Source organism: Dendropsophus ebraccatus, chromosome 15, assembly GCF_027789765.1.
Source record: "Dendropsophus ebraccatus isolate aDenEbr1 chromosome 15, aDenEbr1.pat, whole genome shotgun sequence".
In the NCBI taxonomy this organism is placed as follows: domain Eukaryota; kingdom Metazoa; phylum Chordata; class Amphibia; order Anura; family Hylidae; genus Dendropsophus; species Dendropsophus ebraccatus.
Window position 1 is genome coordinate 54427898 of NC_091468.1, and position 17709 is coordinate 54445606.

A 17709-nucleotide genomic window follows, 5' to 3' on the forward strand; every position below is an offset into this window, starting at 1 on the left:
TCCACTACTAAAAGAGCTTACAATGGACTTGTGAGCATTAGAACTGTATTACAAAGCAGAGGAATGAATTAAAGAGGCAGTGCACTGTTTCCTCCCCTGCTGCAGGCTGATATGTACACTTTCCATTGATGATCAGTTTTCAGCGGTGTGGCTTCATTCTGGAGGTGCGGTGGGGTACAGGTCCAGCTGGTGGTGACGTCACCGCTCTTCTGACCCTCTTCTTTACCCATTGATTTTAAAGACTGGAAGTCAGGGTCTCCAATGCACCTATATGAAAGCGTTTTTAAAGAGATGCATTGGAGAGTCTAAGTTTCGGCTGACGGCTGACCTGCAAGCTTATAATAAAAGGTTGCGTGGGCTTCAGCGGGATCCGAACGGTGCTGTTCCACCGGAATGAAGCTGCGCTGCTGGAAACATCTTGTCAACCATTGATTTGGATTTTCTCCTTCAGGTTCATGGTCTCTCTTACTGATTCAATAGGAATCGGAATCAAAGTAATACCCCCATGTTCCTTCTCTATTGTTTCTCCCTCCTCCAGTTTAGCATCAGATTGAACCCCATTCCTTATCCAAAATGGAGGAAGAAGCAGATACTTGCCTAGCTCTTTTGCATGGTATAGCGTCAAAACAAGATGCCCACGATTTAGTTATAGCAGGCACAGGGAACCTTGGCTCTCCAGCTCTTAGCAAAACTAGCTAAAGCTTTGGCTGTCCAGGCCTGATGGGAGTTGTAGTTTTGCAACAGCTGGAGAGCCAAGGTTTCCTACCCCTGAATTACAGCAATCTCCTTTCTCACAATAGAGCAGATATCATCCATAGAAGGGAATTTCTCTAATCTCTTAGGACTTGACTGATACAGGAGGAACATTGTTTTCTTGTTTTTATAGATGGGCTCTAATTTAGAATTAAACATGATCATTTTTTTCACACCTTTGAGCTGTGCGGCAGTGCTCTGTCTCTCCCCTACAGCTATGGAGCAAAGCCAGAAATCAGATCCGGACATTGGGAAACCTGCAGCCATGAGACCTGGCCCAAGGTGTGTTACTTTTCTATGTTATGTCTTTTATTAGGGGAAGAAGGAGACTTCTAAAAAAAAAAAGCAAGGATGTGCCGCCTAAAGGAGATACAAAATCTTCTTTAGGGTGCCTTCACACCTACCGTATCGCAGCAAAAAATCCGCTGCGGATCCGCAGCAGATTTAACTAAGTGAATGAACACAGCATTAAATACGCACTGTCAAATCCGCTGCGGATCCGCAGCAAATTTGTAAGTGCAGATTTGATGCTGTGTTCATTCATTTAGTTGAATCTGCTGCAGATCTGCTGCGGATCCGCAGCGGATTTTCTGCTGCGATACGGTAGGTGTGAAGGCACCCTAAAGAAGATTTTGTATCTCCTTTAGGCGGCACATCCTTGCTTTTTTTTTTTAGAAGTCTCCTTCTTCCCCTAATAAAAGACATAACATAGAAAAGTAACACACCTTGGGCCAGGTCTCATGGCTGCAGGTTTCCCAATGTCCGGATCTGATTTCTGGCTTTGCTCCATAGCTGTAGGGGAGAGACAGAGCACTGCCGCACAGCTCAAATTTAAATCTGCCGCCAAATGCGCATCAATTGTATCGGAAACTGGAACCCATAGGCACTTCCAGTTCCATTTTAAAATAGAAGGATTACACATGTGACTCCCAGTGCCGGAGGCGTCCCCCCAGGAAGCAAAGACCTCTGTCTGAAGACACTGCTGACACACCCGCACTCCTGGACGCTAGAGGAAAAAGGATTCCGGTGGACCTCTGCCCTGAGAGGTGGTGGAGATGAGAGTTGGCACAGAAGCACTGGAAGAATGGAGGCCAACCTCCACCGACCCACCAGCCAGGAGGCTGTCACAGTCTGTGACCAAAGGGGCTAGACCCAGCGAGTATACATTTCTTATCCACCACCAAAGTAAGAGAAAATCCACTGGAACAGTGTAGGTGTGCTCTGGGGAGGAGCCTTTTAAATTTAACTATGTCCTGTCCCTACACATATGAATGGAGAATCCTCCAATCATGGCGCTGTCATGAAGGAAGATGCTGTGAAAAGGTATATATTATATATATATATTTGCCTATGTTTTAAAACTCAAAAGATATAAAACCAGGCAACAAAGTGTAATTCCATAATTTCTCAAGTCACAATAAGACGTTTTATATTCACCCCCACTAGTAGTTTTATATAAAAGGTTTTCTGTGCTTTTACATTTCTGCGTCTAGTTTACATTCACAGTATGCATTCTGGCTGAAAAGAATACGCCATGCCACAGGAAAAACAGTTCGCAGAAAGCCAACCAGCGCGGCGCTGTGAAAGAGATGGGGGCGGATGAGGAAAATAAGACAATCAACACAAGAGGAAAAGAACGAGAAGTTTATTTGCCAGCAAAGCGTGAGGGCGATATTGGCTGCATAAAGTGCGGAGAAAAATAAAACAACAAGTGATAATATGTACATATGCATTTCCCTCATCTGCAGAGATGGACTTGTATATTACGTTAGCAGCTTCTAGTGCTGCATGGTAATATTTATTAACACCCCAGTGTCTTTATACATAGACTGCAGGTTAGGGACGGGTTATGGGCTATAAAATGCTGAGTGAACAGATTCATAATAATAATAAAGTCATTACAATGTTCCATCTCGCCGCACATTATGTTGACTATCACAGCGAAAACATTTTCATTTCTTTCGATTGATTTTTTGTCTCGGTATGCGACAGACAAAGGAACCCTTCCACAAAAACATCCACTGCTAGCAAAGTATTAGATTGGATAATAAATAACATAACTGAAGTTCAGACGAATGAAACAAAAGGTTAATAATGACTGCAGGGCAATGTGCACGAAGAAAGAGGCCGAGTAATGGACATTTTAGGCTCTAATAGGACACTGGGGTCTGCATACAACTTGTAGAATTATACCTATATCATTATAACTGGAGTCTGGCAGGAGCCTGGGAAAAGGAGCTTCTGCCCACTTGTTTTAGCATTTGGTGGAGGCCTTAAAGAGGTATTCTCTTCGCAACTAACAAAGTTGTACTGATGAGACTTGTCAAGTATATATTTTTTTGCAATTATATTCATTTAGCAAACTTGTCTCCTTCTCCCGATATGGCCGCTCATTCCCACCCACTGTTGACAGATCATTGTCAAGGTTACTGAACACCACTTCCAAAAACAGTGGTCTGTCTGGTGAATATATAGCTATAGTGGTCTGGTTGGTTTTTATATATATAGGCATGGTATACATAATAAATTATATATATATATATATATATATATATATATATATATATATATATACACATACACACATATATATATATATATATATATATATACACACATATATATATATATATATATATATATATATATATACACACACATATATATATATATATATATATATACATATATATATATATATATATATATATATATATATATATACACATTAGTATAGAAGACCCTTTTAACAATCCTCTCCTCCACTGATCAAAACATATCATAGTGACATGTCAGAAGTAATAGGTCCAATGTAATGGTTGCAGACAGTGGATGAAAAACATTAAGGCTAGATTCACACGTAACAGATCCGCAGCAGATTTCACGCTGTGAAATCCCTTACTGTCATTCTCAATAGGGTTACATACTCACAGCAGAGTTTTCATTCCTCTGCGAGTGTATAAATGCCGCCCCCTAACCCACGGCGGGCAGGTGCATACATTACCTGGTCCACACTCCGGCCTCCTCTCGTGGCCCCGGAGCCCTGAGGTCCCACTCAGCCAATCAGTGCACAGCCACTGAAACTAGCCAAAGGCGGAAGGAGATATGTGATATGAGAGGGAGACACAGAAGTGTACACACCAGCCAAACACTGTAAGAGCAGTGGTCGGTAACCTACACAACAATGAAAGGAGCACTGGGCACAGCAGCAAATGTAAGCACTTTGAATAATTAAAAGCATTTGTAAAATTGCATACTTTTGCATTATCTTAGACACAAGGGGGAGATTTATCAAACATGGTGTAAAGTGAAACTGGCCCAGTTGCCCCTAGCAACCAATCAGATTCCACCTTTCATTCCTCACAGACTCTTTGGAAAATGAAAGATGGAATCTGATTGGTTGCTAGGGGCAACTGAGCCAATTATACTTTACACCATGTTTGATAAATCTCCCCCAAGAACTTTAAAAGATGAGAATACACCTTTAGGCTGGGTTCACACTATGTATATTTGAGGCTGTATTTGTGAGGCTGTATAGCAACCAAAACCAGGAGTGGATTGAAAACACAGAAAGGCTCTGTTCACATAATGTTGTAATTGAGTGGATGGCCGTCATTTAATGGCAAATATTTGCTGTTATTTTAAAACAACGGCTGTGGTATTGAAATAATGGCCGTTATTTACTGTTATATGGTGGCCATCCACTCAATTTCAACATTGTGTGAACAGATCCTTTCTGTGTTTTCAATCCACTCCTGGTTTTGGTTGCTATGAGGACCTGACATGAGGACCAAATACAGCCTCAAATATACATAGTGTGAATCCAGCCTTAATATGCTCCCACCAATGGTGGAAATTAAAATAAAAAAGAGGTTAATAGATATTTAAAGAACTAAGCAAAAAAGCTATGGGCCCAAAATAGACATACTGTAACAAGACGGAGACTAATGATAACATTTATCAATTTACATACAAAGACACCTTTTTTTATTTATTTATTCCCATGTGAAGAAATGGTCATTATAAAGTGGTCAGAGCCTTACCGCTGATGGTCTCTCTACAGGGCTGTCCTTATCCTTTGGTTTACATGATGTTGTTTGAGTTCTCTGTATTACAGTCCTCTTCTTTTTCGCTTAAATTAATGAGAAAAACTCTCATGAAACTCAAAACCAAATCAACACATAGCAGGTATAATATGATTAAAAAACATTAACCGCTAAACTTTCAAAGAGAGAGATTTTATTAACAAGAGCATATAAAGGAACTTGTCACCACTCTAGGGCAGCATAAGACACTGTTTCTAGTGGTCTTAGGATACATATAGCAGTTTATGAGAACTGACATGATGAAGTAGGCAGCGTACACGTGGTACTGCATGATAAGAAGTCACGGATACACATGAGGGGCTGCTGGTCCTATTCACCAGCTAATGATTGGTAGGATTATCCTTATCCACAGTAATAGGAGGAAACCTGCCAATCATGAGCAGGTGAGCAAGGCCAGCAGCCCCTCATGAATATGCAAAAGAAGAGCACGTGGAGTCTCGAAACACAGGACTCTCTCTCCGGGAAGGGCCCGGCCAAGGGGTGGCTCTTGTAAGGAAACCACCAAAACCACCATATAAGTGGCCCTATAAGTCAATGTAATGACAAGGGAAAACCAAGCAGCCCTGCATGACCAGGTACCAGGTGTGCGCTGCCTACTTCATGATGATAGTTCTCATGAACTACTATATGTATCCTAATAAGAATCAGACTGCTGAAAACAGCAAAGGTAGCATAACTGGAGTGACAGGTTCCCGCTAAGCTACAAGTACATATTTACTCTGCCGTTATATTTCAATAGAGGTTTTGTTCAAGACTGTTTGCAAATGTATGTACTTGCAGTTTAGATACACTGGAACAAAGAAATAATTTGAGAACACATGTGCCAGTGCAAGAATAACCATTTTTCTAGTTCTTGGCAAGCGTAAGTGCTATAAACATTGCTGCAACATTGTTTAAACCCCTTGAGTTATGCTCTTCCGGATATATATATATATATATATTAGTTGTCAGGGTGCAATTAAAAGGTAGCGTGGAAAGGCTTCTCTCCCGCCCTAGGGGGGCTTTTACAACCCAATGTTTACAAAAAGAAATCTAAATTAGCAGTTCTGCCCATCATACAGAAGGTGAAAGTACAGTACACGGATCAATGACACTTAGGCAGAGAGAACACCGAGCAGAAAAAGTACAAAAGGAAAGTAATTTATATGCAACAACCCTCCATATATTCCTGGTCTAATTCCTGGGTAAGATCAATAGACACAGCAAGCACGAGTACAAAGATACAAGAAATATTACTTTAGTAGTGCATTACTCCTGCAAAACTCTGGACTAATGGATACAATGATGAATGGCCTTTAATTTTGTGGAGAACTGCTGTACTGTGTTAAAACAAGTTCTATAATTTATTACAGACACAACGGAGAGAAAAAGAAGACAAAAACATTTTTCTTTATAGAAACCATAATAAATGATGCAAGGTAGACTCTTAAGGGTGGATTCACACACAGTGTCTTGCAATGTTTTCGAATTTTGTGTAAATTTAGTTTTTATGTCTATAAATAAATTATTGAAAAGTCTACATACATGGCATTAATGTTCTTTGTGGTGTTTCCCCCAAAAAACAAAGTGTGCTGTGAGTACAGAGTTTTTTGTTTTAATGTAATTTTACCCACAAACCTCGCTGTAGAGCAGAAAAAAAACAGGTTTACATCTCAGACTGCCTCAAAGTGAGACTATTCATCCCTCAACTTGAGTTGTCAGGCTGCAATCAACTAACAAAAAAAAAAAAAGGTTTTTTAAACTGCTCTGAAGTGTCATAGGAGGTGTGGCCAGAGGTCTTCGGTGCCCCGGTCACAGCCCTATCCCACTTAAGTGCTGCAATATAAAGCATAGTTGTAGATGACTGCAGTCTCAGTCTGCAGTCTTACCTAGCTATTTATTCATGTAAGCTGTTTGGGATGTCTTTTGTAGCTGACAATTTCCCTTTAACCTCACCCTAAGGGTTGCTTGGAAAACATGGATACAGCCATAAGCTATAGGTTGTATCCATGTCTTCCCAGACTCCTTAGGGCTGCATCCAACTTCTTCACCCACCAGTAATCGATTGCAGAACGTTCGGACTTGAGCATGCTTTAGTAGCGCTCATCTCTACTCTTAAAGGAGAAGTCCAGTGAAAATTTTTATTAAAGTATTGTATTGCCCCCCAAAAGTTATACAAATCACCAATATGCACTTATTACGGGAAGTGCTTTTTCCCCTGCACTTACTAATGCATCAAGGCTTCACTTCCTGGATAACATGGTGATGTCACTTCCTGGATAACATGGTGATGTCACGACCCGACTCCCAGAGCTGTGCGGGATGGCAGAGGAATGCTCAGTGTCCCTCCAGTGCCCTGTGTCCCTCAGTGTCCCCCTGCCATCATCCTCTCCAGCAGCCACAGCCCGCACAGCTCTGGGAGTCTGGTCGTGACATCACCATGTTATCCAGGAAGTGACATCACCATGTTATCCAGGAAGTGACATCACCATGTTATCCAGGAAGTGACATCACCATGTTATCCAGGAAGTGAAGCCTTGATGCAGTAGTAAGTGCAGTGAAAAAGCACTTTATGTGCATTTCCTGTAATAAGTGTATATTGGTGATTTGTATAACTTTTGGTGGGCAATACAATACTGTAATAAAAATTTTCACCGGACTTCTCCTTAAAACTAAACAAATAACCCATCTCCATACTTATCCTAGAAGAGAATTTCTTTACAAGTATATAGGTTGAGCCCTAAAAACAGACTACATGTAAGAAGAGGTGTTCCTCAGCAACCTGTAATATAATAACCATCTGAATATCACATAAACACCTTCGATCCAAGGATGACATGAAGAGAAGCTGTATGCTCTCACTCGTGACCGGAGAGTGAGTCATGTCTGCACCATGTGGATTAACAGATCATTATACGATCATTATTATTTTATTTCCAATACAAACATTTCCCTAGGTATAAGGCTATAGGAATCCTGGTCAGCAGATCCCTACCTCCTACTCCCTCCTACACTACTGCCAGAACAGTAACCATTTATTGTCTTGTAAAATTAATGTCTGTATTATTATATGTATCATTTTTTTTTCACTACTAAAATAGCTATAACATTAACTAGCAGCAGCAGCCCTTGTGTCTGGTTTTGAAAAGTGAATGAGCCAGAACTGCAATACCAAACAGAACTAGTGTGGCAGCGTTTCTGAAGATACTTTTTCTCATCCGAAACACCCTCTTTAAAAGGTAAAATTTTCTAACAACCTCTTTCAGGACAGATTATCAATTTCAACTCTGCTTGCCAGATGTGCGGTGCTCCTATATGCAGTGAAGCAGAGCAGGAAGCAGACAGCTCCATACATTATGTAGTGGCCATTCTGGGTTACTGCAGCTCAGCTCTCTTTAATGGGAGGTGAGGTGGGATAACCTATTTTGGCCGCTACACATTTACGGAACTGCTTATTGCTTAGTTTCACTGTTTATACATGCACAATGGCTCTGGCAGACGTCTAATCGGCAGGGGTGCCGGGTGTCAGCACCCTACTGATCTGATATTGATGACCTATTCTGAGGACAGGTTGCACTCTTGCTACTCTCTAAAGCCTTGGTGGTTCCCAAGTAGTGCCCTTGAGAATGGAAATATGTACCATTACTAATATTTGCCCTGCGTTCTGCCCTTGAAGACGTTTGGCATCGCAATGTAGCATAGGGTACTAATGTAGATGTCATACTGTGACTACAGTCAGTACGTCATAGTTGAAGGACAATGGTCTTCTCTACCCATAGAGAATCTGTAATAGATAAAAAAAAAAAGACCCACTAAATCCTCTTCCTCTAATGCAGAAAATGGAATACAACCCTTGGACTATTTTGGATCATTAGCCTGATAGGGTGAAGGTTAGGGTTAGAGGCAGGAAATGAACGACGCCAAGTGCGGAAACCGAACAACGTTTTGAAAAAAGGACTGTGCCACCGGGATCCCCTCGCTGATGCTGGTCGGGTAATATGATGCAATGGTACTTTCACTTCAAAGTCGTCACTACTATTATTAACAAAATCACAACCTAAAACAAAAATCCTCCTCTCCACAACTGGGTCAGAGGGCGCAGGTCCACTAGTAAAGTATATAACCAATAAAAAGAAAAATAAAATCCACATTTCTTAAAATCTGACACAGCACGTTTCGAGACTGGTCTGGTCTCTTTATCAAGTAGAGAAACTTTATAAAGAGACTGGACCGGTCTCGAAACGTGGCACGTGGCACCATTCATTTCCAGCTTCTCACCCTAACCTTCACCCCACCAGGCCAAAGATCCAAAATAGTCCAAGGGTTGTTTTTCATTTTCTGCATTGGTGTCTTGTGTTTGGATCCTATGTAGATAACCTGGTAGTGGCAGCGTCCTCATTTAGGGTGTGTTCACACATGCAGGATCTGCAGCAGATTTGATGGCCCAGATTTGATGCTGCGGATTTGCTTTGAATCTGCAACTTCAAATCTGCTGCAGATCCTGTACGTGTGAACGCACCTCTAACCCCTTCATGACCAGACAAAATTTTTTTTTTTTTTGCGCTTTTGTTTTTTCCTCCTCGTGTTTAAAAGGCCATAGCACTTGCATTTTTTTTTACCTACAGACCCACATTAGCCCTTATTTTTTGCGCCATTAATTGTACTTTGCAATAGCAGGCATAATTTTTGTATAAAGTACACTGCAAAACTAGAAAAAAATTAACCTCTTAAGGACGCATGACGTACCCGTACCTCATGCGCCCGTAAGAGGTGTTTGGAGCAGGACCGCGCGGTGACCCCGCTCTGAAGCGCCGCGGTTCCGGGTGCCCCTTGTAGCCCGGGACCGCGGGTATTAGCGGGCACGATCCGATCACCATGCCCGCTAATACAGTAATCAGATGCAGCTGTCAAACATGACAGCTGCATCCGATTACCGGATGCAGCACTTCCCTGGTGTCTAGTGGGGGAGATCGCTCCTCCGGGACGTTGTCCCGGAGGAGCGATCTCCGTTACTGCTGCCGGCCGGGGACCGCTCCAAGATAGCGCTGTCCCCGACTCGGCACTCGTTTGTTTTCGGCTACAGCAGCCAAAAGCAAACAATTGCCGATCTCATTGATCTTTGCTGTATAACTATGCAACAAAGATCTCAATGAGAGATCAAAGTGTATATACTAGAAGTCCCCCAGGGGGAATAACCCTAACCCCAGGGGGAATAACCCTAACCCCAGGGGGAATAACTCTACCCACAGGGGGGCTTCTAGTATATGTGTAAAAAAAAAAAAAAAAAAAAAAGTATTGTTATAAGTAAAAAGCCCCCTCCCCTAATAAAAGTCTGAATCACCCCCCTTTTCCCAGGTTTTAAATAAAAGTAAATAAATAAATAAACAAACATGTTTGGTATCGCCACGTGCGTAATCGCCCGAACTAATAATTAATCACATTACTGATCTTGCACGGTAAATGGCGTAAGCGCAAAAAATCCCAAAGTGCAAAATTGCGCATTTTTGGTCGCATCAAATCCAGAAAAAAATTAATAAAAAGCGATCAAAAAGTCGTATATGCGCAATCAAGGTACCGATAGAAAGTAAACATCATGGCGCAAAAAAGGACACCTCATACAGCCCCATAGATCAAAGGATAAAAGCGTTATAAGCATGGGAATAGAGCGATTTTAAAGAACGTATATTTGTTAACAATGGTTTGAATTTTTTACAGGCCATCACATAAAAGAAAAGTTATACATGTTACATATCATTGTAATCGTAACGACTTGAGGAAGATACATTAACATGTCAGTTTTACCCCAGGGCGAATGGCGTAAAAATACATTTCCCCCAAATAAAAGAAATGCGTTTTTTTTTTTCAATTTCACCTCACTTTGAATTTTTTTCTGGTTTCGCAGTGCACTTAATGCACAAATTCAGCTTGTCATTGCAAAGTACAATTTGTGACGCAAAAATTAAGGGCTCATGTGGGTTTCTAGGTGGAAAAATGCAAGTGCTCTGGCCTTTTAAACAAAAGGAGGAAAAACCGAAAACGCAAAAACAAAAATTGGCCCCGTCCTTAAAGGGTTAAATGTGTGATGAAGTTGAAAAAAACAACAAAAAAACACATTTCTTTAATTTGGGGAGTATTTGTATTTACCCTAGGCTAAAACTGACTTGTTATACATATTCCTCAAGTTGTTACGATTACAATGATATGTAACTTGCATAACTTTTATTTTATTTGATGGCTTTTAAAAAATTAAAACCTTTAAAATTGCTCTGTTACCATACTTATAACGCTTTTATCCTTTGGTCTATGGGGCTGTGTGAGGTGTCATTTTTTTGTGCCATGATTTGTACTTTCTATCGGTACCTTGATTGCACATATGCGACTTTTTGATCGCTTTTTATTACAATTTTTCTGGATTTGATGAGACCAAAAATGCACAATTTTGCACTTTGGAATTTTTTGCCTTCACGCCATTTACCGTGAGAGATCGGGAAAATGTGGAAATTTAATAGTTCAGGCGATTATGCGCGCGGCGATACCAAATATGTTTATTTATTTATAGAAAATGGGGAAGGGGGGGGGTGATTCAAACTTTTATAAGGGAAGGGGATTATTTATTAATAAAAAAAAATGTATTTACTTTTTTACACAAATTCTAGAAGTCCCCCTGGGGTTAGGGTTATTCTCCCCGGGGGACTTCTAGTATAGCCACATTTATCTCTCATTGAGATCTATGTAGTATAGTTATACTGCATAGTTCCATGAGATAGGCACTAGACACCAGGGAAGTGGCAAAGGAGCATTTTAAATGCAGCTGTCAGCTTTGACAGCTGCATTTAAAAGGTTAATTAGTGGGCATAGCTATCAGACTGTGGCCGCTAATTGCCACGGTCCCGGGCTGCAGATAGCCCTCTGAACTCCCCCACCCGCATAAGGACATACAGTTACGCCCTCATGCAGGAAGAGGTAAAAGGAGAAGTCAGACGAAAATTTTTATCAAAGTATTGTATTGCCCCCCCCCCCCCCCACAAAAGTTATACAAATCACCATTATACACTTATTACGGGAAATGCACATAAAGTGCTTTTTTCCCCTGCACCTACTACTGCATCAAGGCTTCACTTCCTGAATAACATGGTGATGTCACTTCCTGGATAACATGGTGATGTCACGACCAGACTCCCAGAGCTGTGAGGGCTGTGGCTGCTGGAGAGGATGATGGCAGGGGGATGCTCAGTGTCCCTTCAGTACCCTGTGTCCTTCAGTGTCCTCTCCAGCAACCACAGCCCGCACAGCTTTTGGAGTTGGGTTGTGACATCACCATGTTATCCAGGAAGTGACATCACCATTTTATCCAGGAAGTGACATCACCATTTTATCCAGGAAGTGACATCACCATGTTATCCAGGAAGTAAAGCCTTGATGCAGTAGTAAGTGCAGGGAAAAAAGCACTTCATGTGCATTTCCCATAAAAAGTGTATATTGGTGATTTGTATAACTTTTGGGGGTAATACAATACTACAAAAAAAAATTCACCAGACTTTTCCTTTAAGGCTTATCCAAAAGTTGTGCCTTGTTTGTAGCACAAATCTACTAGGTGAGAATCTCCATTATTTTACCAGTCTGAATTATGCTATGGCGCACTGTCTATTCTTGTGTTTGTAGGTCAATTCCTTTAATTGCTTCAAGTCCAGTTCTCATGTTTATATGACTAATGTAGATGCTTTTGGTTGACTGGTATCAGCATTGGCATAATGTGCAGCTATCTATCTATATATATCTATCTCCTATCTATCTATATCTATCTATCTATCTCCTATCTATCTATATATATCTATATCTATCTATCTCCTATCTATCTATATATATCTATATCTATTTATCTATCTATCTATTTATCTATCTATCTCCTATCTCTATCTATCTATCTATCTATCTATCTATCTATCTATCTATCTATCTATCTATTATCTATCTCCTATCTCACTATCTATCTATCTCCTATCTATCTATCTATCTATATATATCTATATCTATCTCCTATCTATCTATATATATCTATATCTATTTATCTATCTATCTATCTCCTATCTCTATCTATCAATTATCTATCTCCTATCTATCTCACTATCTATCTATCTATCTCCTATCTATCTATCTATCTATCTATCTATCTATCTATCTCCTATCTATATCTATCTCCTATCTATATCTATCTATCTATCTATCTATCTCCCCTCTTTTACACAGACATCTTTTATTATAAAGTTGAACTGATGTGAACCCTGTTTCTACATAGATCGGAGAGTAGGATGAATATGTGAACCTTGGGCAGATTTTAGTTGAAAAGTGCAAAGACAGGAACACAATCTTCATATTAGCAGCGTTCTGAACACACCGTACATATTATAAACAGCCACCTGTAGGCCCTGTATCCCTCTGGAGACATCTAGTCAGGAAAGCATGAGATTTATTTAAAGACTATAGAGGACTACAATGATCTCGGGGGGCCTGACCTCACAAGCAGTGCAGAGAACAAGAATCATTTAACGGGATTCCCAAGGAACCTAGCCTCATACTGTCCACTTGATTATATCTTGTGAGTGACATACAGTCTTCATTGGTTTCCTCAGTGCATCTATTTTTTTTTTTAAACATCCTCATCTCATAGAGGTCACTGAGTATTAAGAAATATGTGGAGAAAATGTTATATGGTAAATATCCTATGACAGGGATTATGGTGGTTTATACAGGGCTGAGATTAAGAATCTTCCAATATATTGTTACAATTTCACCCAGACATATCTTAAAGAGGATGCACCCATAGACTGCAAGTGTATTATAGAGCACTTTATGGAGCTTCCCAACTTAAAGGGGTAGTGCGGCGTTTTAAAATTATTCACTAAATAACACACATTACAAAGTTATACAACTTTGTAATGTGTGTTATGTAAGCGATTGGCCCCCTTTCCCGTGCTTCCGCACCCCCGGAAGTGTGGTGCAGTATACTCACTAGATTACTGTCGACCCTGGACGCCATCTTGAATCGAACGACGTCACCTTCGGGAGGCCTGCCGGACCGCTCCAGCCGTCCCTCATGCCAGGCCCCCTCTGCCGTGTCATCAGCTGCTCAGCCGCGATTGGCATAACTGGCATAACTGTGCATAACTGTGCTCAGCTATTACACGCAGCAGTGAGCGGGAGTGTCCGAGGAGGGCTGGGGGGACTGCTTGGGTGATCGCTGATCGTCCAGGCAGCCCATAGGATACAGCAGCGGTCTGCTGCCGCCGCTCCTAGTCCGCGGAGCGACGGCAGCAGATTGTTGCTATATAAGTTGTTTGTCTTTCAACATGATCAAAAACAAACGACTTCAACAATCAGCCGACATGAACAATGTCAGCCGATCGTTGCCCGATTATCGGCGGATAATCGTTCCGTGGAATAGGGCCATTCCCCTGCATTCCCCTTTTACAGGGAGTAGGTTGATGGGTGCTGCTGGGAAAGGGAACATCACTGGAGGTGTTGCACTGATATATCACTACTGATCCTCCTTTTGAAGGGTCAGAGGGGGTCCCAGAGGCATATGACTTCACTCTATGAGATCGGAAACCCCTTTTTAATGTTCCACAAAACTGGTTTCTCACTGTAACAACATATATCAGCTAGTAGCAGAAGATAGAGATGGCAGAATAATTAAAATCTGATAAAGAAAGAGTACTGAGCATGCTCAGAAGAGAAGCTATTCACATATAGGAAGCAAAGTAACATTATACATCAAGTACAAAGCGATAACATCACAAGACCTGAATGACATTTCTCAAGAGGATTGTGCAAGGCAAAAATTTACAGTACAATCTAAGAAAATGAGATAAATTGTATTATGTGAACAGGGGAGATCATATATATATATATATATATATATATATATATATATATATATATATATATACATACACACACACACACAAACACATATATATATATATATATATATATATATATATATATATATATATATATACACATAAATACACACATATATACCACACCAGAAAAGGAGCACTTAAAAAAATGTTTTTGCATTTTTTTGAACTATAACTTTATTTTTCTACTCTCTCTCTCAATATCTATCTATACGATTCAGCTGATCAGTCTTTCCTTGGAAAACTCCCCAGAACTTCCCATGAGTCATATTAATACTTTTCTTTGAGCCCTAGGCAATATGGAAACATCCGATTTATAGGAAGCAAGACGTTAGTTTCCCTGGGAAGCTAACTGCACCACTGAAAGTATAACAAAGTTCTTGTAATGGACGTCAATTAGACTTTCTGTCTAATTTTTATAAAGACTTTTACATGAAAGAGATGGAAATATTCATATTTAAAAGATAATTAAAAGCAAAGACTCTAATTTCATACACATGTTGACATTTAAAGGACATGAATACCGTCGGGTTTTGGAAAATCTCATTTGAAAGCAGCCATATTTTAAAATCCAGGACCTTTTGCACATATAGGGAGATTCCTGTGATGCCATCGCTGTCACTTGTAATTAAAGGAGGAAAAAAAAAAATATTAGAGAAAATAAAATAATAGACAGGATATGCCTGATCATTGCCAGGAAAAATACAAAAATCCACTGGATGAAAACAGCAAATTTCCTAGCAGTGGGCTGGAATATTTTTTACATTGCTTGGGATATGAATACTTCTGACGAGTACCCAGCCTCTCCTGGGCATTACACCTAAAGGCCATGTTCACACAACGTATGAGACTGGCCGTTCCGTGAAACAGCCGGGTCACAGAACGGCTGGTCTCTAAAAAGATCATCCCGCCCGGTACTGCAGTACCGGCCAGATGATCTTTCCTGCGGCAGAGTTCTGATGCGGGCGCATCCGTGCGCACCCGCATCAGAATTCACCACTGCACACAATTGAGTGTGTGGCCGCAGCCGCTCGCTCCACAGTGTGCGCTGACATGGTTTTCTATAGCCGATATTCACTGAATAGCGCCCAAAGAAAACTGACATGTCAGTTCTTTGCGGTGCCACTAGGGATTATGGCCGGAGCGTATACTATGTGTATACACTCCGGACGGGATCCTATAGACAAAGCTAACATATATTTTTGTAATAATCACCAATTTTAACCTGGTATGATCTATATACCTTTAGCTTCTGTCTGATGTGATCCGCTCCCACCTCCCTTTGTGACACCAGGGCAATTTATTATGGGACATGTTACCAGAGCTGCTGATTTGTACCTTCAAGGTGTCACAGAAGTTAGACTATTTTCTGAAAAACAAGTTAGAAGTTGTATGGTAGCAAAGAAAACAGGAGATTTTAAGAAACTTTGTAATTGGGTTTATTAGGCAAATATGCCATTATCTGCATTTAAAAAGACTTTCCCCAGGTCCCCCCCTCCCTCCTCTCTTCTTTCTCATCCACTGCTCATTATCAGGAAATCTTAACTCTTTTGCATCAGTCGGGCCCTGTGTAACCTATGGAGAGGGGAAGTTGACAGCTGCATCTGATTACTTGATGCAGCATTTCCCTGGTGTCTAGTGGGGAGGATCGCTCCTCCGGGATGTTGTCCCGGAGGAGCGATCCCCACATCTTACCCTGTCCGGGGTCAGCGCCATAATGGCGCTGATGCAGGCTCGGCACTCGATTGCTTCCGGCTGCAACAGCTGCATATCTATACAGCATAGGGCTGGGTTCACACTACGTATATTTCAGTCAGTATTGTGGTCCTCATATTGCAACCAAAACCCAGGAGTGGATTAAAAACACAGAAAGGATCAGTTCACACAATGTTGAAATTGAGTGGATGGCCGCCATATAACAGTAAATAACTGCCATTATTTCAATATAACAGCCGTTGTTTTAAAATAACAGCAAATATTTGCCATTAAATGGCGGCCATCCACTCAATTTCAACATTGTGTGAACAGAGCCTTTCTGTGTTTTTAATCCACTCCTGGTTTTGGTTGCAATATGAGGACCACAATACTGACTGAAATATACATAGTGTGAACCCAGCCTAGATCTGTATGAGAGATCAGTGCACTTATACTAGAAGTCCCCCAGGGGGAATAACCCTAACCCCAGGGGGGCTTCTAGTATAAGTGTAAAAGTACAAATAAAAGTATTGTTAATAATAAAAAGCCCCCTCCCCTAATAAAAGTTTGAATCACCCCCCTTTTCCCATGCTATAAATAAATAAATAAATAAATAAACAAACATGTTTGTTATCGCCGCGCACGTAATCGCCAAAACTATTAATTAATCACAATCCTGATCTCGCGTAAGCGCAAAAAAATCCCAAAGTGCAAAATTGCACATTTTTGGTCGCATCAAATCCAGAAAAATTGTAATAAAAAGTGATCAAAAAGTCGTATATGCGCAATCAAGGTACCGATAGAAAGTAAACATCATGGCGCAAAAAATTACACCTGACACAGCCCCATAGCCCAAAGGATAAAAGCGCTATAAGCCTGGGAATGGAGAGATTTTAAGGAACATATATTTGTTAACAATGGTCTGAATTTTTTACAGGCCATCACATAAAAGTAAAGTTATACATGTTACATATCATTGTAACCGTAACAACTTGATGAACATGCATAACAAGTCAGTTTTACCCCAGGGCGAACGGCGTAAAAAAAAAATAAAAGAAATTCTTTTTTTTTTTTCAATTTCACAACACTTTGAATTTATTTCAGGTTTCGCAGTGTACTTTATGAAAAAATTCAGCCGGTCATTGCAAAGTACAATTAGTGGCGCAAAAAATAAGGGCTCATGTGGGTTTCTAGGTGAAAAAATGCAACTGCTATGGCCTTTTAAGCTCAAGGAGGAAAAAACGAAAACGCAAAAA

At 40.6% G+C, this 17709-nt stretch overlaps 1 protein-coding gene across 1 annotated transcript in view; it reads right to left on the reverse strand.

Moving 5' to 3' along the window:
* The window catches only part of APLF (aprataxin and PNKP like factor), a 112212-nt gene that overhangs the window by 41009 nt on the left and 53494 nt on the right, over positions 1-17709 (reverse strand). Inside the window, exon 6 of the mRNA XM_069955103.1 lies at positions 4797-4885. Coding sequence (XP_069811204.1) covers positions 4797-4885 — 89 coding nt within the window. The remainder of the gene's footprint in view (positions 1-4796; positions 4886-17709) is intronic.